The 27,304-nt window shown below is 41.6% G+C and overlaps 1 protein-coding gene across 1 annotated transcript in view; it reads right to left on the reverse strand.

The window, feature by feature from the left end:
* RAD51AP1 (RAD51 associated protein 1) overlaps positions 1-27,304 on the reverse strand; it is an 813,846-nt gene that overhangs the window by 586,938 nt on the left and 199,604 nt on the right. Inside the window, exon 7 of the mRNA XM_044087560.1 lies at positions 20,862-21,032. Coding sequence (XP_043943495.1) covers positions 20,862-21,032 — 171 coding nt within the window. The remainder of the gene's footprint in view (positions 1-20,861; positions 21,033-27,304) is intronic.

A 27,304-nucleotide genomic window follows, 5' to 3' on the forward strand; every position in this document is an offset into this window, starting at 1 on the left:
TAGAGCTAGAAGTTTTTGTATTGTCTAGGCTTGAGATGCAGAAGTTTTATGACTTCCAGGTTCTTCAAACATCTGAGAGATATGTATTTTTTCACACAGAGATGTTAAATTCTGTTAGTTTCTGACAAAAGGGGTTTAGCTTGGGAACTAAAGTCAGATGGCAAAAAGTGATGTCATCCAAGCTAACCCAACAGTAATATTTGATATTATTTTAACAACTCACTCAGAGAGACTGTGCATTTTGTATCTTGTCTACGGCTTAGAAACATTTACTCATCACCACCTTCTGCACTTGCCTTGCTGTAAGTCAGTTTTTAGGGCATAGTAACTCTTTTAGATTTAGATAGGAATATAGTAAAGTATAGCTTAGACATTTTTTTATTTATTTGAGACTGTCCTGCAATACTGTTTTAAATATTTCTTGTGATTTTGAACTCTGGTGTAACTGATTACTTACTGAGTACTGTCTTGTTCTTTTACTGTTTATTTATTATTAAATATATTTAAACCCATCTTTGTGGCCAATATCTGTGATACATATTTAAGCTCTTAGCATACTTGCATATCTATTTGGTGACACTGTACAGGCCACTCCTAAATAGTATTGCTCTTGGTAAGACTACCAATTTGATAATAGTAACATTACACAGTAGGATTGGACACCCTTTAAGTACCTTAATTAGCTAATAAAGAGTTGGCTGGTGGCAGCTGGAACTACCTTATAGTCTGGGCAGTAGGGGGCATAGCTAGTAAACCTGTGCCAGCCTTTCCCAGGTGTGTGTGTGTTGTATATAAATCAACCCTCAAAGTGTGTGTGTGCGTGTGTGTGTGTGTGAGCTACTTGGTCAGGGACACGAAGCACTGGTTGGACAGAGAGGGTACTGGAGGTTTTGGCTTGGCCACTCGGCTGAGATCTCAACCCTACAGCTGTGCCAGTGGGGAGTCTTATTGGTGATCTAGAGAAAGAGGGAGAAACCAGCCCCAGCCTGACTGGGATCTCTGTGTGCTCTAAAGGGAAATTGCACTTTAGTGTGTGTGTGTGTGTGTGTGTGTGTGTGTGTGTGTGTGTGTGTGTGTGTGTGTGTGTGTGTGTGTGTGTGTGTGTGTGTGCACACTTATCATCCTCCCAGTGTACACATTCCCCCACTGCTGCCAGGGGTGAGGATTGAAGCTCCTTGATTACTGGGCCAGTGCAGGGGCGTCACATTATAGGAAAGATCTAATAAGTCCTAGTCCTATCTAATACTTGAACTATCAAAATTTTAAATTGTGAAGGAAGAAATACATTTACTTTTTGTGAATAATGATGGAGCTCTCGGTCCACATGTCTGTTTTACACAAGCAGCAAACAAGATTTGAGGTAGTTCAGGCAGGAGAGGGGAATTGTGGGTATGAGAGGAGTCAGAACTCTTGGATCCACAGCTATGATGTAAGGCAAGGAGGTTGGATCCGGCCAGATCAGCCAACCCACATGCTGAATCAGACAAAAAAAAGACAAATCGAATTCCCAATTTACAACAAACACTTGGGTGGCATCATGACAGGAGATCCCTTGGGACAGCAGTGGCAAAGGAAGCCTTAGTTCTAGATACAACAACCAATTTGTAGTGCTTAACAAAGGTATGCAATGTAGTACATGTAGCTGCTGAACAAATCTCATCAATCGAGGAATTCCTAAACAAAGCTGCTGAAGTGGCAAAAGATCTAGTGGAAAGAACCTCTGTCTTACAAGGTAATAGGCAAATATAAATTCTAAAAACTTATGGAATGCAATTTGAAAGCCAGTTTGAAACAGTGACTTAGTACACACAAGATCGCAGCTTGTTATCTGCGAAGGAGATGGAGAGTTGTTGGTCTTTCCTGAAGGCATTTGGTTCTATGAAGACAAAATCACAGTTGCCTATGAATATTCAAAGTACACAGGATATATCCAACCTTACTGGCACGATATGAAAAAAAGACTGACAAGTGAATCGTCTGATTCATCTTTGCCTGAGAAGCCACTTTGGGAAGAAAGAGGATTTTGTTATAGAAGGACACTGTTCTTGTAGAGAACTAAATAGGGTACTGATGAACACAGAACCTGTACTTCAGCAACTTTTCTCACAGTGAAATAGCTAACAGAAACAATGTTTTCTGTGAAAGAAGCCTCAGCTGTGTTGTAGGTGCTTGTTCAAATGGAGGTGTTGTCAAGGCCTCCAATGCTCAATTGTCTCATAATGATACTGGATGTCTAATTAAAGGCCATAGGCAAAGACTGTGTCAGATGAGATGAATGAGATGAACACGATCTAGGAATCCCCATGAACATTTTTGCTCAGTCTATTTAAAATAATTTTCTATGCGTGCCTTTATACTGCTGCATGTGCTTTCCTTTACTTGAATAGTTGGGATAAAAAAAGGAAAATTAACACAGTGGCCGAGGTTAACTTCAATGGCCACCTTTAGCCTGAAAGTTGGTTGGTTTGCAGGGCTAGCCTATTTTTGTGAAAGACCAGACAGTGGTTTTACACATGCAGCCTAAAGCTCAGAAGTTCTCCTCGCTGAAGTAACGAATCCTGCAGTAAATCAAGCAGTGTCATAGATCATGACAAAAATGGGGCTATAAGAATGACCTAGATTTTGTTCATTTTTGTTTTCTGAGGGAAGCTGAGTATCGGTGGAAAAGAAAGAGAGACACATAGGGGAGACCAGGAGGCCATTCCTGGACTAAAGCATTTCAGGGTCAATGTCCTAGACTGGGAATTTGAAAAAAGAGGCTTAGTATCACCGCCATCATTCTCTACGTTCTCAGGAGAGGATGCCCTTTTCCTTTTGCCAGAGTATAGTCTACATATCGAGGGATCGGTGCTTGGCTACAATTTCTGTGATGTCTGAAGGATAGAAAAGAAAATCCACTGTCTGAAAATTACCTGAATCAAGGAGGGTGGAAAAGACACAATGGATGTTAAGTTGTCAATCTCGCCTTCATTCTTGCTGGATGGGTTCGGAGCCGATCCTCGGCTCCGACTCGGCACTTGCTAAGCTCGAGAGCTAATTTTACCAGCTCGAGGCAACCCTATATCCCATAATGCAAGGCGGAGATTACTCAGATCTCGTTTGCCGCTTCGCTAACGAGGTGCCTTCTTTTACCAGCTCTTGGTAAGTGAACTTTTCAGAGACTTTTCGTCTACCCCCCCCCTTTAATTTTATATATATATATATATTATATTTTTGTTGATTATCGACTCACCTTAGCCCTATTCCCGTCAGTGTTCCCTTCTTTTTGACTAAATATTCCCTTGTCCCTAGTCAGGCCTTAGGCCTTCCCCTCCCTAAATTTTTCCTGTCAGGGATTGTTTGTGTGTGACTGTGCGTTTTCCCTGGTTAATGTAATTTAATTTAATTAATTTAAATTAATTTGTTGGACTGAGTGTTTTTTGTGTGTGATTGTGTTACTGTTGTTCATCGACACAGTCATGTCGAAGGACACTAAGGTCTTAGGCTTCAAGAAGTGTGACTCGTGCTGTCAGAAGATGTCTCTGACAGACAGTCACACTTCTTGTGTTTACTGCCTGGGACCTTCGCACCTGCAGGACTCTTGTGCTATCTGTCATGCTTTCAGCCCAAGAGTCCTGCAGGAATGAAAAAATAAACTCATATTAAGGGGCTTATTAAAGCCCGAGAGCTCCCCGACTAAGTCGGTGCCGGGGAAGCCCTCTAAGCCTGTTAAGTCTTCGGCTCAAGCTTCCAAGCCGTCGGCTTCAGGTCCTTCCTCATCAGGCTCGAGATCGGCTCCGGCCGGAGCCGATCTTTCCATGCCAGTCTCAGTATCGGCTCCATCCGGCGCCAATACTACCAGATCCAGACACTCAGTGTCGGCTCCGGCTGGAGCCGACGTATCTTCGTCTCCGATGGCTCCATTGATCTCAAAAAAGAGATCTCAATCCCCTTCAGTGGAATCCATACATTCGGCTCCGAGATCACCTTTGCTGTCGGAGCGGAGCCATCGGAGCTGATCTTCTCGGTCATCCAGGCTATCTGATCATGACCTTGAGAGAGTGGTGAGTAGACTATTAAAGTCTCAGGTATTGGCCCAAATACTCCATAGCCCATCTTAACAGACGGTAGCTATATCACATCCACCGAGCATTCCTCCTCTGACTCTCTTACAGAGTTCGGAGCCGGAGCTCCTCGGAACCGGTACCGTTGTGACTTCTGAGCCGATACCACCCCTTTCGGCTCCTTCGTCCTCGGCTCCGATTTCCTCCTTGAGACCTTCATTGGAGGGATCCGGGCGTCTAGTCTCTCTCGTCGGCTCCGAGGGGGCGAGTGGCATCGGACCCTTGTCCGACCCCATTCTCCCTCTCGGAGCTTCGGCGTTGGTGAGCTCGGCCCCATCTGCCTCGGAGCCTTCCCTCTCGGTGACGCCTGGGGTTCCTATCTCTTCGGAGAAGGAACTTTCTGGTCTCTCTGACAGGAGAGCCTTCGAGGTGATGAGGAGTGTACTAGCCCCAGGGCTTAGTCAACGGACAGTTCCATCGACTCCTCCCACTACAGTGCCTGCTGACGTCTCTTCCCACTCTCTTGCTCCCGGACCCAGAGATCCAACGCCTCAGGTTTCCCCATTGGGAATATCTTCCTCTTCCGAGGCTTCTCCTGATCCGTCAGGTGAACCCCAGAGTAAGAGGACATGTAAGAGGAAACATTTAGACTCCCCTGAGTCTACTACATCAGGTACTGACTTGGATGAGTCGGAGGGATCCCCAAGGTCCTACTCTGAGGATGTCTCATTTTCAGACATCCTTGAAATCCTGAAACAGAGGGGGAACTGGCCTTCCCTTAATCCCTCCGAGGACGAGTCAGTATACCTGGAGGCGTTCGGATCTCGACCCTCCACCTCCTGGGTGTCTCCGCCTTTCGACCCTCTCATGGAGGTAGTAGCTCGGAAGGCGTGGATGGCTCCAGATTTGGTGGAACCTATCCCTAGGAGACCTTCAAAATTTATTACTGCCCCACAGGATAGACAATATTTGACAAAGGGTGTCCCAGTTGATGCGATGGTGGTGGCTGCTGCCACCAAGAAGGAATTAGCTGATCCTTTAGTACCTGTCCATCCTCCTAATAAAGATTCTAGGACTATGGACATGTACGGTAAGCAGATTTTTTCTTCAGCGACTTTTGCTATGAGATCGCTGAACTACTTATGCCACTTCACCCGCCTTCAAAGAGACATTCTTAAAGAGTTGGGAGAAGTCTTACAGGATCCGTCAGCTGCTGGGTCTCAGGATAAGATTAGCTCAAAGCTAGGAATCCTTAACTCCATTGCTAACTCCTCCATGCGGCTCATTTCTTATGCAGCCGATGGAGCGAGTAGGGCCGCAGGCACAGGAGTGGCTTTAAGGCGTCAGTCCTGGATACGGCTTTGTAATTTTGCAGACCTCTTCAAGGCGTCCTTCACAAACTCCCCCTTTGATGGCTCGACCTTGTTCGGTCCTCAAGTGAAAGACACTTTGACTAGATGTGAACAAGATGGCAAGACTCTTTCTGCCGTAGGAGTCCGTTTCTCCACTCCTTCTAGACCTTACCCCAAAGGACAGAAGGGAGGGAAAATGTGGTTCCGCAAATCTCAAGGAGTCATGCCTGACGCACAAAGTCAGTTTACCCCCAGAGGCAGAGGGGGTAACAATAATAGATGCCGCCCTAGGGGCAGAAGTGGTCCGCAGAATCAGGGTAGCAGAGAGCCTCTTTCTGACAAACCCTTCCAGCATCCCTGAGATGTTGCCCGATTGTCCGCCTTCGGAGGCAGTCGGGGGAAAACTATCGCTGTACCCAATAGCCTGGCTTTCCCTTTCTCAAGACAAATGGGTACAGTCAATTATATCCGAGGGTTACAAAATTCCCTTTATTCAAGCCCCAATTCAACACAAGGGAACCCTTCCAGACGTTCCACCCGGTCTAAGGGAATTTGCAGTACTAGAAATATCAAAACTGCTAGTAAAAAGAGCCATCCAGCCAGTCCCAGCGGACCAAATAGGGTCCGGAATCTACTCAAGGTTCTTTTTAGTTCCAAAAAAGACAGGAGACTGGAGACCAATATTAGATCTCAGCAAACTCAACAAGTTTGTAAAGAAATCAAGATTCCGGATGGTCACGCTTCAGTCCATTCTGCCCTTTCTGGGCAAGGACAATTGGATGTGCTCAATAGATCTTCAGGATACGTACTACCACATAAAAATTTCACAGACGCTCCATAAGATTTCTCCGCTTCAGGCTGGGGACCAGTCATTTCCAATTCAGAGCCCTGCTCTTTGGACTCACTACAGCCCCCAGAGTGTTCACCAAATGCATGGCAGTGGTTACAGCTCACCTGAGACGTCAAGGATTCCAGGTGTTTCCATATCTAGACGACTGGCTCCTCACTGCCACCACCAGGCATCAGCTTCTCCAAGCCAGAAATTACACCATTCACACTTGCAGACGGCTAGGAATTTCTATAAATTTCGAAAAATCTGCCTTGTCGCCTTGTCAATATATTACTTTTATAGGCGCAAGATTGGACACCGTACAACTTTCAGCAAGGTTGACAGACCAAAGGATCTTGGACATTCAAAGACACGTCCAAGTGATTCTATTCAGCAAAAAAATTCAGGCCAGATTTGCTCTGAAAGTACTTGGTCTTATGGCGGCTGCCATAACACTTCTTCCCCTCGCCCGCTTTTACATGCGGCTTCTACAATGGATGCTATTCACCCAATGGTCCTTTCAACAACTTCCCATGCGTCACGAGATCATAGTAACTCCAACTTGCAAAAGACATCTGACTTGGTGGATATCGTCCCCTCAAATCCATCAAGGCAGACCATTTGTTCCCCTCAAATCCATCAAGGCAGACCATTTGTTCCTCTTGCCCCGGTTGCCATGGTTACATCGGACACCTCCCTGATCTGATGGGGGGGGGGGCATTATCAGGGCAGAATGGTCCATGGCACTTGGCAACCTTTCGAGTACCATCTGCACATAAATGTTCTGGAGATGAGAGCAGTGCTTTTAACGTTGCAAGCCCTCAACGACTCTCTTCCCCTGGGAACTATTGCAGTCCAAACGGACAATATGTCCGTAGTCTGGTATATAAACAAACAGGGCGGAACCAAGTCCTATCCACTGTGTCGAGAGGCTCTCAGACTTTGGCAATGGGCAATCTCCTCTCACCAGTTTCTGATAGCAACGCACATCCCCGGGAAATCCAACATCATAGCGGACAGATTGAGCAGAGCTATTCTCATGCCTCACGAGTGGTCTCTCAAACAGTCAGTGACGGAAGAGATTTTTTCAGAAGTGGGGTCTTCCTTGCTGCGACCTTTTCGCTACACCTCAAAACAGCAAATGCCCAGACTTCTTCTCTCTCTTCCCCCTTCCAGGCCATCCCCCCAGAGACGCTCTAACCCAAGATTGGCCCCGGGGACTTCTTTATGCCTTTCCACCTTTTCCGCTGATACCGCAGCTAATTCAGAAAGCAACCGCTTTGAGAGCCAAGTTGATTCTCATTGCCCCTTATTGGCCTCGACAGATATGGTTTCCGTTCCTACATCATTACCTCTTGGTACAGCCATGGCATCCGGACCCGGCTCCAGATCTTCTGACCCTCCAGTCGGGTCGACTGCACCAATCCATACCCTCTCTCAACCTCACTGCTTGGTTGCTCCACTTCCATCCTTAGCCAGGCTTCTTATGATTTCTAATCCTGTACGGGATATCATAGTAGCTTCCCTGAAATCTTCCACCAGAAAGATTTACACTAGTAAATGGTGACGTTTCTCTTTCTGGGCAAAAGCTAGGAACATAGACCCCTATACTGCTCCAATTCATTTGGTATTGGACTTCCTAGCTGACATTTTTCATTCAGGATCCTCTTCTTCCACAGTGAAAGTTCAACTGGCAGCCATTTCAAATTTTCATATAGGCTTTTTGGACCACAACATTATGTCACATAAACTTTGCAAGGCATTCCTTCAAGGTATCTTTTTATTGAAACCTCCAATTAGAGACCCCCCCGCCACAGTGGAATCTAAATTTAATTTTAACATCCTTGATTCTTCCCCCGTTCGAGCCTGCAGCTGCCTGTTCTTTGAAATTGCTTTCTTGGAAGACACTTTTTCTAGTTGCCATTACATCTGCCAGAAGAGTATCTGAGCTTCATGCTCTCTGTGTTCGCCCTCCCTATCTAATATTCCACAAAGACAGGGTATCCCTAAGAACTAATCCGTCTTTCTTACCAAAGGTGGCATCACAAACTAACCTAAATCAATCCATTGATCTTCCAGTATTTTTCGAACTATTCTGATAGAGCTGAACAAAAGTTACATTATCTCGATGTTCACCATCAGCTCAGATATTATCTGGATAAGACAAAAATTTTTAGGAAATCTGATCAACTATTTCTATCCTATGCAGAGAATAGGAAAGGCCTTCCAGTTTCTAAGGTAACTTTATCTAGGTGGCTGTCTTCTGTGATCACTTACATTTATCAGCTCAGAGGCAAAGAGTTGGTTTCTAACCCAAAAGCCCATTCTACCAGAGCTCTAGCTACATCTACAGCTTTTCAAGCTAGACTTTCAATAGACACTATTTGTGCAGCAGCCACATGGGCCTCTCCTCATACCTTTGTTACACATTACAAATTAGATTTGGTCTCCAGAGACAGAGCAAATTTTGGTTCCACCGTTCTCAAGAGTCTGTTCCATTGAGCCACCCAGGATAGAGGTGCTAGGGACGCGGTCCCATCCAGCAAGAATGAAGGCGAGATTGACAACTTAACATTTAGAAGTTATGTACCTACCATAACGTTCCATGTTAGTTGTCTTCTCTCGCCTTCTTTCTTGCATCCCGCCCTCCATCCCCCTAGCCTGGTCAGACCGGGAAGATTATACATCTTCTATTAAGAGGTTATTACCTTTTTCTAGCTGTTCAACTCCTAGTGTCACTAGATTATGTTGATCCTTTCTAGAGGGTTATGATGTTATTTAGTATCCTTATTTTCTTCCTCCTCTTAAGTTGGAAGAAAATACTGCTATTTCTTTAGCTACCAAACGAGATCTGAGTAATCTCCGCCTTGCATCATGGGATATAGGGTTGCCTCGAGCTGGTAAAATTAGCTCTCGAGCTTAGCAAGTGCCGAGTCGGAGCCGATGAACCCATCCAGCAAGAAAGAAGGCGAGAGAAGACAACTAACATGGAACGTTATGGTAGGTACATAACTTCTAAATTTCAAACATTGGCAGGGAGCCTGGAACATGTGATCTGTTGCTGAGCTATTTTAGCCACAACATCTGCTTTGGAAGTCCAGAACTGTGGATGGGGTTCATGGACTTCCACCTCATGGCTTTCAAGGTCTTCCCTTATGAAGATAGTGGGGAGCCCATCCTCCCCTTCCAATACAATGATCAAGGCTTTGACTGTGCACATCTGAGATAGGACAGCTGGTCTGAGAGCCTGACCATGGCAATGGCTCAGTGGGGAGTGCTCGTTTCCTTAGGAGGGACAACCACCAAATGGGCTTTGTTAGAGGCTTTGGAAATCTGAGAAGTATGGTCTGGGGACTGTGACTGTGCTATGTCAGGGACTACATCCTTGAAAAGAAATAAGGTATCGGTCACCAGAGTCACATCGACCAAGTCCCCTTTATACCTCCTCCTTTAATTGCTTCTTTCTGGGGGAATACTTAGGATGAACTTGAAAATGACATGACGAACTGGGCGAAGCCCTCAAGCTTCTTCCAATCTAAACAGTTTTACAGTGAATGCTGTCTGCTTCTCATGGTTTTAGTAGTAAATCTCCAACAGACCCTGCAATCCTTAACTATGTGCTCTGGGCTAAACAAAATATACAATTAGCAAGGAAGTATTTCTGGGGGATATACCTAACACACAAGGCCTTATCACTTTCTTAGCTCCTAACTTATTCTGATACATAGCTGTACATCAGAATAAACAGAAATGGCAAGGATAACTAAATACCTTGGGGGAAAGCAATAATAGGATGGAAAATCTTCATTAGGGTACTTATCTCTTCTGAGCTGCAGAGCATTCCAAACCATGCTGGACTATGGATGCAGTCAATGCATACACTGCAAACCGCAGCAAGAAAGCTGTAAAATGGGAAGGGCAAATGTCAAGTTTTATATTCAGAGTGTCCTCACATCCCTAATGAATGGACAACTGCCATGCCCTGAAGGAGGAAGAGTGTTCAGCTCCGGAAGTCAGGCTGGAAGTCTGGCCTTCTGTGGCTGAAGTTCCACTAGTTGAGACTATGTCAACAGTGATCTAAACAAAAAAATCTACAGAAAATAGTATATCTAGGCAGGGTCATTCAGGCTGTGACAGATTTCTATCTTAAACAACGTGAGATCTCAACAGGCAAAATGTGGAAGCTCCTTCAATATCAGGGGAAGGGTAAATGGAACTGAATAAATTACAAAGTATCTGAGGGTTTCTGGGCACGAATTTATTTTATTTTATTTATTTTACATTTGTTGACCGGGCTAGTCTAGCTGGAAAAATTTCCATTTTCAGTAGAGGCCCGGGGAGAAAAGCTCCACAGAGTGAGATACATTCAGAGATGAAAAAATTTATATACAAACTAAAATTGTCATACAAAAATGTAATCGCAGTACTCAATATAATGAAAATCTAAGAGTTAGTAATAGAGTTTGCAAGCAAACATTAAAATAAAAGATAACACTCTTATATATAAAATAAAAAACTACTACAAGAGTTAGTTACTATAAACACTCCATACAGTTCAATTCTCAATTAACAAGTTGGAAAAATACTGAAAGGATTAATATAGAAAGGAGTGAGGGTAAGGAGAATAAAAGGTGGGAATAGAAAGTGGTGAAAATAAAAGTGGATGCACTGCAGAATAGTAGGTAGAGAAGTAAGGGGAAGAGAAAAGAAAGACAGAGGGCATGCAGCGTAGAAAGGAGAAGAGAAATGGTTTTATCAGGTAGTAATAGTGATAGACTAATCAGGTTTATTACAGGAGCAAAGCCAGTGATTTTGGAAATGCACTTTAATGTTCTGTTTGAAAAGGGGCAATGAAGTTATCTTTGTTATGGTAGTGGGTAACAAATTCCATTTTGTCCCAATAGCATTGGTAAATAGAGAGTCACCAGCATTATTATTTGACTTTGTTGAACTTGTCAGAAGTTTGCTAGATGAGCGGAGAGAGTTGAGATTTTTATAAGGGGTTATGAGTTGTGAGAGTATGGGGGTATTATTAGGTTGGTATAGTATTTTATGGGCAATGCAGAGTTGATGGATTAAAAGATAGTTCTGAAACTCAGGCCAGCCTAGAAGTTTTAAGTTGAGGCAGTGATGAGTTCTATAGGGATTACCAGTAGCAAAGCGGGCAATGTTATTATAACAGGTTGCCAGTTTGTTAAGGCTGGTTTTTTTGAGGTTAGTGAAGATAGGCGCAGCATATAGAAGAGTAGAAATAAGATGAGAGTGAGCAATCCTTGTTCTGGTAGATGGTGTAAGAAAAGGTCTGGTTCGATATAAGGATCCTATCTTTCTGTTAACTAACTTTATGGAGTTGTTAATGTGTAGGTCGAAAGAGAGATGATTGTCAATTGTAATACCTAACAATTTAGTTGAAGTGTCGGGTAAGATAACAGTGGCGCTGTTTGAAGAGATGGAGAAATGTAAGGGGGAGGTTCTAGATGTGGGAGTAAAAAGAAGAAGTTTGGTTTTTTTGGCATTTAGTAAGAGGAAGCGACTAGAGAACCATGTTTCTACTGTACTGAATACTTTTTGGGTGAGAGAGATTAGTTCTGGGGTAGATGGAGCTGAGCAAATGAGTGTCGAATCATCTGCATATTGAATGCAGGTTGCTTGAGGGATTATTGTTTGAAGATCATTAATGAAGAGGGAGAAAAGAAGTGGGCCGAGGATAGAGCCTTGAGGAACCCCAATGGAAACAGGCAGGAGAGATGAGATGTGATTATCCCAGAGAACAGCTTGTTTTCTGTTAGTGAGGTAAGATTTAAACCATTTAATAGCTGGGGGATCAAATGAGATGGATTCGAGAGTATTAAGTAATAGGGGGTGGTTTACCATATCGAATGCTTTGGAGACGTCAATGAAGAGGGCAGAAGAGAGTAAGTTGTTGTTTCGGTTCTGGTTTATAGTCTCTACAAAAGAAAGCAGGGCAGTGGTAGTACTGTGATGTGGTCTAAAGCCATGTTGGCAGTTTGCTATTATGTTATGCTTTGAGAGATATTGTACAAGTTGAAGGTGGATACACTTTTCCATAATTTTGGACAGAGGTGAGTGGAGAGCAATAGGCCTATAGTTGGAGTAGTCAGTTGAGTTTCCACCTTTGTGAAGAGGGATTATATGAGATACCTTCCATACTTGGGGGATGATTACTACACTAATTGTCCTATTTATAAGAATAGATATAGGATATGCAACAACCTTAGCAGCCTTTTTGAAGAAAAAGGGAAGGAGTTTATCAGCAGAGGGGTGCATGGTTTTAGCTTGAGAAGAAGTCTGTGAATATATGATGTGGAGATAGGTTGTAGAGAAAAGTTAAAAGAGGAGTTGGTTAGTTTACTTGGAGGACAGAAGTTGTTGGCATTAAGTTGTTTAGCTAGTGCTTGAATAGTTTCTGTGAAGAATGAGTTAAGAGCATCTGCAGTCTGTTGTGGGGTATCAGGGTCTGCATTTACAGGGAAGGTGTTTTGGAAGTTCCTGGTGAGAGGAGTTTATTGATTGAGGACCAGAAAAGTTTAGAATTGTTAAGATGGGTTTGTTGTAGGTCAATATAGAATTTCTTTTTATCGGCTATAACTGCTTTTTTAGTTAGATTTCTATGCTGTCTGAAGAGTAGGAGATCTGTTTTATTTCTGTGGGATCTCCAACTAGCCCAGACTTTATTCCTAGCGAGAATAAGATTTTTGGTTTCATGGGAGAGCCAAGGGGCTGTATTGGATTTCATTCTAATAGCACGTTCCGGTGCATGTGCGTCAAGAATGGATAAAAATACTTTGTTAAAATGTAGTACTGCATCTTCAAGAGGGAGTGTTTTTAATGGGTTCCAGTTACATGCGCTGAGTTCGGCTTGAAATAGGTCAGGATTAAAATGTTTGATGGTACGTATTTTTCTAGTAATGTGGGGATTTGGACAGTCAGTTCTTTCTCTTGTTATAAAAGTTAAGGAGTGGTCACTAACATCGTCTGGCAAGGTTCCTACTTTGTAATTAGTTTTTAGTCTGTTTATAAGTATCCAGTCTAAAATGCTTTCTCGATTAGTGTGTTTATTGAGCCTAGTAGTCAAGGTAATGGTTTGGGTGAAGCTGTGAAGGTTAATATGGGATGAAGGATTTTCTGCATTAATGCTATTCCAGTCTATGTTCAGGTCTCCTAGAATGATGGTTTCCTGTGGATAAGTAGCTGATATGCAACTAAGATAATCTTGAGTATTGGAATATTGTTACCAGGAGGCAGGTACATACAGATGATATATATGGATTTTTTGGAATTTAATTGGAGTTTGATAATGATGGATTCTATGTTGCTATCTTGAGATGATAGGGGTGGAAGGCTAGTGATATTAAGGTGGTTTTTAAAAAGAATAGCAACACCACCACCTTTTCTTTTGGGACGATCGAGTCTTACTATGTTATAGCCTTGGGGAATAATTTCAGTGTCTTTAGTGCTAGGTTTTAGCCAGGTTTCTGAGAGGCATAGAATATCAAATGAGTGTATGTGAAGGAGGGCATGTAGGTATGGTACTTTGTTGTTTAAGCTTTGGGTATTAAGATGTCCGATTAAGAAGCTATTATTTGTTTTGGGCATATATACTGTGGGGGAAGAGAGTGAAGGGCCAGGGTTAGGGTGGATATCACCATCTTGAAGGGTAGGATTGCTACATTTGATAACCAGGTAGAGTCTAAGTAAGGTTAGATTTTTATTTTTGTTATAAGTTGTCAAGACATAGTTGAGATGTCTAAGTCTGTGGAATTTTGGTAGTTGATAATTGGGGGTTAATGAAGTAAAAGGATAAGAGATAAGTGGAGTGATGAATGTAGAGGTGTGTTTATGTGGAAGGAGGGATGGAGTATCAAGTGATATCTTGTAAGAGGATAGGAGATAGATTGAGCATAGGGTGGAGAGTAGCAGGAATGACAGTAAATGCTGGCTAGGTAGGTAGGGAGCCATGGTAGGATGAGTTTGAGAGGTTAGAGAAGGCAATAGAGTGCATGGGAGGCAGGATGTAAAAGGGGTATTCTACTGTAGAGTAGATATAAAGGTATAATAGGAATAGGGAAGAGTAGACAGTAAAGTGTTAAGGATTAAAGTGGGATAGATAAGTAAAAGATGTAGAGAGGAGGAATGGGAAAAATACAGTGGGAGTGTGTTGTAGAGGTGGGGTGTGTGTGGATGGGAGGAAGTTTGAGCAGGAAGGAGAAGGATTGGAAGTGAGGGATAGGGGAGTGGCTAACAGTACTATAAGGTTAGGACCCGGGGTGGGTGGGGTGGGGTAGGGAGGAGCGGAGTGAGCCGAAGGGCTTAACGAGCGGACACACAACAGAGGTGGAGGCGGAGACAATCAGAAATGCAGGTAGGTATGGCAGGAGCAAACAGTATATGGAAGGAAGAGAAAGACAGGAGACCAAAGGAGACCAGAGGAATAGAAATAGGTATGCAGGAGTAGGTAGAAAACAAGCAGTAGGAGGTAAGGTCGAGAGGGGTGAGGTGGAGCTGAGAGGTCAGGCAGAGTACTGGAGCAGTACCAGCACTATTAGCAGGGAGATAGGCAGACTGTAAGATAGAATATCGAGCTTAAGGGAGATAGGGAGAGTAACAAATAACTTTAAGGGCTGATTCTAGGCAAGAGAAGTAGTGATGGAGAAAGAGAATAAGGAGAGCGCCACCTAGTGGCTAGGGCAGGGAAGAGAGGGAAAAGTCTCAAGAAAAAGAGTAGTGTAGAGGCAGGAGAAGGCAAGAGTAAGGGGATATGAGAAGGAGAGGTACCGGCTGCTAGGCACACAAGCACAGGGAACTAATAACTCTATAGGTTGACTGGAGCAGAGGCTAAGAAATCATCAGTGCAAAGCCCATAACCTACTTTGGTTCCTTGATAGAGGAGTAAATAAGGGAGGCAGATAGTCTTTCAGTACTGTAGGCAAGGCAGGAAATCGTCCGACACCTGTAGGGCGAAGGCAGGTCAATATTCAAAAGGGCTTGAGCTGAGAAATTTCTAGGGGGAAGGGAAGACGGGTGGGGAGGGAGAAAAAAATAACAGTGTTAGCATTTGTATTACAGTGAAGGTATGTAGTGGAAACAAATAACAAGGAAAATCAAGGCAAAACAGCAGAATGAACTTGCAATCTAACACAGATCAATATGCTTTACTAATACAAAGGTTACATAGGCAAAAACAAAAAAGCAAACATAGAAATGACTGTCAGTCTAGCATTCATATTTAAGTAACAGACTCTAAAGACAAGGTAAAGTATGTAACAACGCTCCTAAGAGCAGGCAGGTAATAGCAAGTCTAGTATATATATTATATCCAGTTCGCTCCTGATATAAAGAGGTAGTAAGTGCTATAGGACCTATGGGCAATATAATGTAAGCCTGGTCGGCTACGCTATTGGTAGGTCAGCCTCGCAGGAGGTACAAGTACTGTAAACCAGAGCATTAAGCACAAAGTACTGCATAAAGTAACTGTAGGTGTTTTAACAGAGGTATTCCAGAGAGGACACCGCCTAAAGTAGTGGACACTGACTCGCAAGGAGCATTTAGCGTTTTCACACAGCAAGGTCTAGTAAAAGCCTTTAATAAAAGGGCAGAATGGCTAGTTAAACACAAAAAAAAGGTTAGCGACAGAGGCGCCTTTAGCAACAAGCCATTAGTGCACGGTCATTTAGTAAGGCGACTGGCAGTAAGCGTTTTGCAAAGTTAAACACGCCAGGTGTAGATGTAGAAGCACCACGTGGGTGGTGCAGGTAGGTAGGAGATGGCTATAACTACTGGAAGTCTGAATAGCTCTACTGCAATATAGGGATTAGACCCAGGCCGTACGCTTGACCATATAGTCACTCTTAGCGTTGTTAAGAATGCAGGAGAAACCCAGATGGCAGTTAGTGGCACTAAGTGTCACTAAAGGAAGAAAAAAAATACCTCAAGAATTAGGATGGTTAAAGTGGTTGGCATTTTCCTTTAACACTCCCTACATCCCCATTTTCTAGACTTTTGCTGTTCTATGTATTCCTTATCAACACCTTTTCAATGAGAAAAAAAATCAGTGTTAACTGCTGTAGAAGATATTTTACATACTCTACTGAATATGTAGTGTCAAAAATGTCATCCACTGTTTTTAAATATGTGACATACTGGCACATACTAGTTATGCCAGTTAATACCCTACTATCTCACCAAGGAAAAATAGACCATTACTTTTCAAAAGAAAAGTTCCCCGTGGTTATTTTCTTATTTTATCTATTACTTCTTCAGGACTTGCTTCACATTCTGTGTACCCTGTTTTGAGGTAAAACATCCAACACTGGATGCAGCAGTCTAGGTCATAACTTTCTCCAGGTCTGTGTTCCATTACTATAACTTCTGTTCACTGGGAAAACAGACCCCATTATTCCACATGGACATTTTCAAAAATTTTAACCATACAAAGTTGAGGTATTCTAAATTAATAATTAACACTGTTTTCATGTTGTATGTTCATATAAGAAATTGCAGTAATACTTAGTGAGCGTCTCCTTTCCTTGTATTTAAAATTAATTTCTACATCAAAGATGACTTTTGCCTCTGTACTGACATACCTCTCAACTATCACTGACTTTGTAGAACATCATCAATTTTGCCTTATATTTCTGCCCGGTTCCTCATAAAATTTTTCATTTTCTGTTAAATCACTGAAGATTACACTCAATAATGCCAGTCACTGGAGTTTCATATTTCTAATTGTTCTAAAATTGCATGCTGATGAAATAGCCATGAATATGTCAGCTCTAACAATTTCCTTCAAGAACTCTTCTTGCAGTCTATTTACAGTACATTGCATTTTACCTGGTACATTTCTCCAGAAACACAGTTATGCAAGATAAGTCAATGCATTCAAAGATAAAAAGTGGAGGATATAAACACAAGATTTCTAGATGGATGTAGAGTCCTGGACTCCTTGCTACAAGGATGAACAACTGAAGTCTGAGGAGTGATGCTCCTCTTCAAACCAGCTGCTGCCACAACAATGTCACCCTTTGGGGTATTTGCCCAGAGGGAATACTCCTTAGCAAAATGTAAAATTTGGTCAGCCTTCCTTGGGTGTTCCCAAGACGACATGAATGCATCCTTAATGACGTTGTCCACTAATGAAGGAACTGCTCAGGAGGAGTGCTTCACCAGCCAGCACGCCTGCTGCAGATGCCTATGAAAACTTGAGACTGCCCTCCATATCAATTTCATCTCTTCACCCATTAGTCAGAGAAATTTTCCTTAAATATAGGGATCTTCTGGAGGAGATGAAGGAGCAGCCCCATCATCCTAATCCAAATTCTCTACAAGACTGTTTAATTCAGTCTCTAAAAGGTTAGATTTGGTCAAACATTTCCTGGCTTTTTATGGCTCAGAGCAGCCCAAGTCTTTTGAAAATGAAAACCTTTTGAACCAGTTGTACATGAAAAATTTCATAATGGGGAAAAACGGAGAGACAGGAAGAATCATGGCATTATGGGAGATGGGAAGAAAAGCTCCGGAAAGTTCTATGTGACAAGTAGCCTTAGCGCTCTACTCTGTAAATCCTCTCACTTCCTTTAGCTGGCAATGTAGGATATCAAAACCTGCCATCTCCAGTAACAAAACTGAATAAACACTTCAATAATGTGTATTACCTGCAGGAAATCCATAGTATGACAGATTTGACATGTTGAATGTAGACAAGACGTTCCATGTGAAAGTTCTGAACAATAAAGTATATAAGGCTAGATTTTAAACATAACATTGGATTATGTCCATAATGCAATGTATCATGCACTTTTATTTTGGAAGGACCATCCAGGGTGCTTAATTAAACCAGTCTGATAATATAATTATTTTAAAGAAGGGTAAAATTAATGTGATGGTTAAAACTTCAATAACATGTTACAAATTTGTCATATGTGACTACAGTTGCTAACTAGACAGGAATGAAAAGCCTTTAAACAGATGTTTCAAAAATATGAAATAATTCAAGAAAGACTAAAGGGATCTGTGTTATTACACTGAACGTTCAAGGGTATTAACATTCATAATACTGAACAAATGCCAGCAAAAGAAGAATGTTGGCATTTGTATGTGGAAGATTGTGGTATAGTGCAGGTAGGTATTTCCCTTTTTGCACACTGTTGTACGATCTCAGAGTGGGTACATATAATTAGCATAAGATGTAGGGGGGGGGCTTGCCCTCTAGCATAAAATATCTCAATGGTTTTTGATTAAACTGTTTTTGATGTTTTCAAGATCAATATTTTGCATTTCAAGCATTCTTTAGTTCAATTAAGAGAAATACTTTCAATTAAAGATGGGGGAAGCAGTCAAGTCTGCAAATGCAGCAAATGGATCTTGTATAGAGATAGTGCTGATTCACGGCTTAGACAAGACCAGAGATATTTGGGATATTCAGTGACTTAGGGAATTAAGCAGAGGAAGGGTAAGCACTCTGTATTACTGGTGCTCTGTGGAGGGTGAAAATGTTATAAGTAATGCTAGCTGGGTTGGCAGAAGCTAGAAGAAATCATATCATAACATTGCATGTTTTAGTTTCCAAACCTGTATGAACAGCATGTAATCACTTAGGGGAATCTACTGCATACAATCAAAACTTCTATAGTTTATTCTACAAATCTAAGAATAAAGATATCCTACTTTTTATTTATCATTAAATAGCCAAAGACATTTATAATATTATGAAAATAAGTTTGCAAATTTTAATATTTTGATGAAATGACGTTTACAAATAGCTGGATGATGACTTCCCAAACAGACAACTCAGAAAATATGACTTTCCTTATATTACCATCTCCAGTAAGGTGAACGTATATAAACCCCTCAGAAGTCACAGCTGCACAGGAGTACTCCAGGGGAAGGGATAGGGTCAACATTGTTGATGGAATGCAAGGGTTCACCAGTGCTTCATTAAAGATGGGTGTGTGCATGTAAGTAACATAACAACACAAGTAAAAAAAAACATATATACATATAGCTCAAGAAAATGTTTTTGAATCGTAGCACATTGTTTAACTAATTAGCACATTTACTCTGGATCTGCAGCAAAAATGAATACAATATTAATATCTAAGTTACAAGTTTGCAAATGCTGTAATGAAAACACATTAAGGGTTTTACGAAGTAGCAACAACATTATTGAATAGGCAGTCTAGACTTAAGTGGACAAACCAAACAGTATCTTAGAAGCTCTAGAAATTAATGAAAAAAAGCAGTAATTTTTACTGCCTTATACCTACTTTTGTCAGAATAAAAACTGACCTTGGCGTCAGCACTGTGGCTGCTTTGTAGCATTCAGCGATGAGGTCACTAATGTTCTACAGCCAAACTGGGTTTAACTGCAGGGTCTGAGGGCTAAAGCAACCAACTACGAAGGGGTGGGCAGTGATTAGCTAGTGCCAGTTGCCCATACCAAAGGGAGGGACTGGCTCAAATTCCAATGCTTCATTACCACCTGATGAACAGGTGGGTGATATGAGTGATAGACCTTGAAGCACAGGAATGAGAAGGAAGTGGCCTACCAGGAGACATCTGCCCTAATGCTCAGGGGGAGGGCAAATGACAGTGCTCATCCTCATTGTGGTCTAACATCATAGACTGCAATATGCTTGCTTGCTGGCTGGCACAGGAAGGGGAAACAGGACACCATCCAGACTATTCAAACCAGCTTTATATCCTGACTTGCTGACTACCAAACCTTAACTCTCCACGGCTGGGCACAAGTTATAGAGGACTAGAGCACATATGCCCTGTAAAGATAGTGCCACTCACAGGGTGAGACAGAGAGCTAAAGGGGGTGACTGGAGAGGTGAGGAGGTAGATGGAATGGTAATTATTAAGAATACTGGAAGGCACTACAACTTCAAAACTGCATGATTTTTACAGTAGTAGCATCACTGCTCCTTAATGACATGGCTCACATGACATTTAATTAGTATAAAGTTTTGTAGAAAGTGTTTTGTAGTAGTTAGAAATGATTTACTTTCACAGTAATAGTATGTGTGGCTTATTTATTTAATTAATTACAAAATAGCATTTGTTCACACTTTCTGCACCATACACTTACCATGATATAATTTGTAAGAGGCTGGTGTCCCCTTAAAACTAACGTAACAGTCAGATGGAAGTTAAGGGGGTATCAGCCCCCCCCTTTACAAACAGTATTATGGAAAATGCAAGTGATATATACTGCTGATTAGGGATCTACCTTCACTGGGAAAATAACACATACAGATTCATACAGTGCATACAGCATACAAACATAGAAAAAAAAGAGGGTAAAAAATGTATAATACACACAAACACGTGCGTTTGTGGAGTCAGTATATACACATACATGCACAAGCATTTTATACACACACACACACACACACACACACACACACACACACACACACACGCACGCGTGTGTGTGTGTGTGTGTGTGTGTTTGTGTGTATACATGTTCAAAAACTGACTACGGAACCGGAAGTGAATAAGCAAAGCCAGGAATCTATGCAATTCCAAAAACAGAAAAATAATATAAAATGGCCTAGTTCAGTAATAAGTCACAAACCCACTTTATATGACTGTCAGTAAGTAAACCTAACAAACCTGTTACTGAACCACTTAATGGCTCATAGTCATCTTCATCTTCTCCATCATCATTACTGCCTTTGTCATCCAAAATTATCTTCCTCTGTTGTGATGCAGCCTTTGAAGCAGCGTGCCTCTGTTTTCGGCCTTTCACTGGTACAGCATTTTCATCTATGATCTTATCCAGACCTTTAGAACAACCAAACAATCAAAAACAAAGAGTCAGGATACACTGGAGGTGAAAGGCAATGTTTTCTTCTGTATCTTAAAATTACTGCTCAAGATGAATCACTGAGGTTGCTTTATCTCTTTCATCTGTTTACTTACCCTAATTTATTTTATTTTAAAGATCTCACTTGTGGTTTAGCTATGTTTGAGGTGAGAAGCATAACTAAATGTCATGAAATAATGTCTACTCGTCACTTACAAAAGCATTTCCTGTAAAATGGCAAGATAAGCATGCAGGAAAGATATACATGTGACAGTGCAATACCCAAAGCTGAACTGCAGCCATGAACTGACATTTTTAAGTTACTGTCCATACAGGGGAAACTGGAAACATCACAAGGCAAGTTATGTGACGATGATAAATATAGAGAGGCATCAAACTCCTCTCACATTACATGACAGTTCTGGAAAGGGTGATTGCTAAACGGATACGCAGAGTAGTAGAATGTAAGATGGAATATGAGCAGCTCAGATTCAGATCAGGATGCAGTACAACTGACCCAATGTTTGTAGTGAGACAGATAGTTGAGAAGAAGCTAGGAGATAAGGAAAGAGTCCAACTGGGCATTCCTAGACTTGGAGAAAGCATACAACGAGGTCCCAAGAAAGCTGATTTGAGCAGTACTGCAGTGGTTCAAAGTAACAGAAAAATTGGTAGAATTAGTGCAGGCTATGTACAAGGACCCAATGACTCAAGCACGGACAGTGTTCAGTCTCACACAGGGGTTTCCAGTGGGAGTGGGTGTGTACTAGGGTTCAGCTCTGAGCCCACCGCTATTCATACTGGTGATGGACTACATTAGCAAACAGTGCGGAGGGGATAGATCAACAAAGTTGCTGTATGCAGATGATACGGCATTACAGGCAAACTGAACAAAAACTTCAGCAAAGGATAGGAGGATGGAATGCAAAACTGAAGGCACTTGGAATGAAACTAAGCACAGATAGACAGTGGTAATGGCAGAAAATTGGGAAAATCAGAAGAAGTTGAGGATTGAGATAGAAGGGAAGATAGTGGAACAGGTTAATAGCTTCAAGTATCTGGGAGGGGTGGGTTGAGGAGAAGGGAAGTCTGAATGAAGAGGTCAAAACTAGAATCACAGGGACTGCAGCCAACTGGCATAGAGTTTCAGGTATAGTGAATAACAGAAGAATGACAAATAAGCTGAAAATTAAGGTGTACAAGACAGTGGTGTGACCAGTGCTACTGTATGGTACAGAAACTTGGGCAGTAAAGACAAACCTGATAAGGAAGCTAGATGTGATGGAAACAAAGTGCTTGAGAAGGGTTGTAGGATGTACACTGTGGGACAGACAAAGAAATGAGGACATAAGAGCAGAAGCCATAGCTCCAATTGCAGAAAAGATCACAGAAAACAGATTCCGGTGGTTCAGACACATGCAGAAAAGTAGAAGACAATCTGGTGAAGAAGCTTTGGGAAAGACAGGAAGAAGGTAAGAGGAAACAAGGATGTCTAGCAGAGAGGTGAATGGATTGTGTGACAGAAGACCTGCGACAGTCAGGCTTGAGTGTTGAAGAAGGCAGGAGTGTGGCACTGAATTGAGAGAGATGACGACAGTTACCAAGATACCTAAACCTCATGAAGAAAATGGGGAAAAGGAGGTTAAAGATGATGATGATCGTGTATGATGTCCCCTTCGGCATGTACGCGATCAGACATATGCAACAATTGGAAGGTACACAAAGGTTCCTTACCAGGAGAATACAGGGTATAAACACATTGCCCTACACAAATCACTTTAAAGCCCTATCCAGATACTCTTGTCTCCTACAGGTTGCTAAGAGGCGATCTATGCCTGGCATACATAACATCCTTGGATCCAACTCTGATGGATGTTTTACACATCCGCAAAAGAAACAACATCAGAACCACAAGATACAAGGATTTAAATAGGACATGTTTGCAAGATAGGTATGTGTCTGAGAGGATCTCCATGTTCTGGAAGAGGTTCCCCATCCATGTGAAGCAGAATGCATCCGCAACCCTATTTATGCATAACCTTAACCAATGGATGTGAAAATGGAAATTCACCCCAGGTCTGGGCCCTCATGTCTCTGATAGACAGAGGCAGGCAGTAACTATTCCCAAACTAACATACCCTCCCATATAACCTTTTGAAATTCCTAACATACCCCCTCCTAATAAGTGCACACGAGATACACAGGGACACAGTTAGGTTGGGATGAGCAGCTAGGGGTATAAAGGCCCTGGTGGTTGTTAGTCTGGTATATACCTATGACAGAAGGATTTATGGACAGACATGCTGAAAGGGCAAACAATGGAGGAGTAAGACAGGTCAGAAGACAGTAACTTACACAGATACAGAACTAGAGAAACACTAGCTTTGAAAGGGTGATTTTTTTGTCTTGGCACCATCTAGAAAATATTTTCCATTTACTAATACATGATTTTCTAGTATCAGGTTTTCTTGCCTCCATTAACACCTACTGTATGTCCTCAGAAAACAGGTGAATAAAATGTATTAAAATTCTATCATCTAGGCATTTTGTTGCAGTTGTTTGGGGTCTGGATGTATCAAACACCCCTTGTTTTGTCTGAGTAGGTTCAGCCTGTGAGGACGTTTGGGGTAATTGCCCCTGGCCATTTCCAAAATAAGGGAGGGTCACTATTGCCTTGGTTAGATGGGAGTCAGCACAATCATCTTTGGAAAGTTAATATGAATCTTCAAAAAGACCCTTGATATTAGTGGAAATGGTGGAAGAACATACAGGAAAAATCTTGTCCAAGGAAAAGTAAAAGCATCAGTCTTCCAGGCCTTCTTGCATTGAGTGCTATACAAAATTTTGCCAACTGATTGTTATGAGTGAAGACAAAACATCTACTTGAGGTGTTAAAAAAAACAAACAGAAAACAGGCATAGGAAACGCCACGGTAACTATAACAAGTGCAAACAAAAAATAGATAAATAAGATACTGAGCCTGCCAGGCTGAAAGGCAAACAAACACTTTATTAACCAAAGATACAGGTAAGCACTTTCGCAATTAACTTATCACTTCATCAGACAAACTAGTGAAAAGACAATCTACATTTATATCCAATAACAGCCAGTCAGGTATTAAAACCAATGAAGTACCTTCTAAAAAGCATTAGTACATAGTATATCAAAAATACAAAACTATCTAGAAATACCCTAAAGAATACAATCTAAATAAAAAACAATTAAGACATACTGAAAATGTTATAATAAGCATGAGTTAAAATCAGTAAACCATACATAAAAAGCTACTTAAAAAAATTCCTATTAAACGCATATAACAACATCCTGGTCCTATTCAGAATTTTGCACTGACAGCATGCAAGATGCCTGTGAGTAAGACTGTGCTGAAAGGCTATATCCCACGCTATCATGACTAGTCTGCATAGAGAGTAATTCTGGTTCCCCTGTTTGTTTCTGTACTACAACACCGGGGTGTAGTCTGTAAGCACTTGTTGAGGTCCTGGAGACCACACATGATTGAGACAGTTAAATGCACATATGAGTGGAAAAATTTCTTATGTTCCTGTGTTTTGTTTGACATTTCTGTTTTAAAGACCCTGAACTTTTATCACCATGCACACTGCTCCCCAAGCAAAGTTTGAGACATCAGTTACAGACTGTCCTGATATTGAAAGGGAAAATGGGAGACCTAGATTCTAAGAAAGCTGGTCTCTCTACCAAAAAAAAAAAATTCCTTTCCATAAACCCCAAAACTGATATCTAGAATATCAAGGGATGATGTTGGAACCACACATGTTTTAGGAACAACTGGATTTTCTCATGTGGAGTGTTGCTATAGAAATCACGAGAATCACAAAATCCATGAGAACCAAAATCTTGAGAAATTCCCTTACTGAGACCGTAATCTGAGTAGGAAAACTCAGGAATAGATCTACATAGAGGTTAATGCCGATCTCAATATAGTTGACCCCACTTCCGCGAATACCGAAGTCGAATACCATATATCTGAACGGCAAAATCTCGCCCCCTTTTTGGCCCATGGTAGCACTGGTGTGGCGTGACCAGAAATGTCGAGATTCGACATTTTAAAAGTTTCGCGGTTCTGGTTTCGCGGAAACGGTTTGACGATTTGGCCGGTCGATCATATGTGATCGACGATATGAAGGTAAACCCTACATAGAGATCTACTTTCTCATGTGAGAGAAAAGCTCTTTGAACTGACGTATCTAGGAGGCATCCTAGGAAAATGATCCTTTGAGGAGTAAAACAAGACTTTTTTATGTTCTTCTGGAACCTCAGTCTGTGTAAGAGATTCTTCATAACAGTGAGTGACTCCTGACATTTTGAAAAGGACTCTGCAAGGATAAGTATCTAAATAAGGAAAATGTGAATATTTTGCAGTCTGCAGTAAGCTAACACAAGAAATAGACACTCTGTACAAATATTTGGAGTAGCAGATAGACCAAAAGGTAATACAGAGAACTGATAATGTGATCCAGACAAAGAAAACCTTAAGAAATGTTTGAAATCCGGATGTATGGGAATGTGATGATATGCATTTTTTAAATCTGTCACTAAAAAATCCAAATGGGGAATGAGAGGTAACAAGTTGGGAAGTTAAAACATTTTAAATGTGGACACTATCGCTAACAGGTTTACTAAGGAAAGATCCGCAAATTATCTCCAGTAGTGTTCTTTCTTTGGTACCAGAAACATTCTTGAATAAATCCCTTCTCCTTACTGAGGAGGTGGAGGAACAAATGCTGCATGACAGGAGGGAAACAGGAGTTTGGTTTGGCAGATTAGGGGGAATATCCCTCAAAATGGAGGCACAGACTCATACTACCATCTGTAATCTTGATCGGTTACTTTCAGAACCCATCTATCTGAAACTATCTGTTGGCAAAGAAGGAGCTAGAGGCTCAGACTTTGTAAAATGATTAAGGCTTTCCCAGGGTGGAAAAGAAGAGTCTTGTGGATAGTCATTCAGACTTATTAGACTATCATTTGTTTTTGTTTTTTTTTTTGGGGGGGGGGCTGCTTTCCTTTACTTACCAGCAGCTTGCTGTGATTGTTTATTTTTATTTTACTTTTTTGAAAAAAGGCAGAAGGGGTAGCATTAAACCCCTTGGCAAACTAAGAGAAGGAAGGTTGAACAATCTGAAATATTCTCTGGATCAGCTTACCTCACTCATCACATTTTTAAAAAAACTCTGCAGGAGGAGGTCCAAAAACTCTCTCTCTCTCGCTCTCTCTATCCAAGATAGAATTCAACATATCTGTTTTCACATCTTCTGGAAGGTTTAGAGTGCTCAACCAAGCAAACCTTCTTATGACAGTTCTAGTGGCAGCAACCCTGCAGTTGGCATCAGCAGAATCATAAGGACATTCAAACAGTGGGTAGACACAGAAGAAATAAGGTTACACAAAACAATTTTAATTCAGAAAAGGAAGAAGTTGCCATATTATCCGTTATGATCACAAAAGAAACATTAACTTTAACATATGAACATGACAATTGAGAATTCTAAAAACAAGTGGTGCAAAAGAATACACTTAATCCCCCAAATCTATCAAAAGCTGTCCCATCCTTGTCAGGACAGGGATTGATACTAACCAGATGTTTAACAGCAGCTGGATTTAGGTTTACTAGAGCAGTAGCTGTTGGGTCTGATCTGGGATGAGTGTACAGAACTTATAAGACTGAGTAACTTTATACAACTCATCCACTTTCTTGGGTCAGCAGGCTGTCTGTCAAGCTAGTTAAAGGCTGACAAAAGACATCCTCCAATGCTGAAAGAACAGAAGGAACTGGAGTAGGTTCTGGAAAATCCAGTTGCAATAAATCATAATACTTCTTCAGGGGACAGTGGAATGTCATTATGTTCTCACTAAAACAACGGATTCATTCCGGAAATAGTTTCAGAAAGATCAGAAAGAGAAAAGTCTTCAAAGGGAATGGGAGAAGCCACAAGCTCCACATAATCTGAAACTGAAACCTGAGGAGACAACATAGAATCTGTCCATTCACAAGCTTTATGTGCTTCAAAACATGGAACCACCTCAGAAAATGAAGAATCCCTTTATCACAAGCAGAAAAACTGGAAGGGTCAAGACCCTGAGCTAAACTATACAGAGATTTTTGATGAAGCAGACCCTTGGTATAGACATTGAATTCTGGCAAGGCAAGGAACGATTTCCTGCCCTTTCTCCCAGGATCAACAAGAGAGGCTTTCCCTTGCCTGCTAAG

This window comes from Protopterus annectens, chromosome 11.part0, assembly GCF_019279795.1.
Source record: "Protopterus annectens isolate FY-2018-M chromosome 11.part0, PAN1.0, whole genome shotgun sequence".
NCBI lineage: Eukaryota > Metazoa > Chordata > Ceratodontiformes > Protopteridae > Protopterus > Protopterus annectens.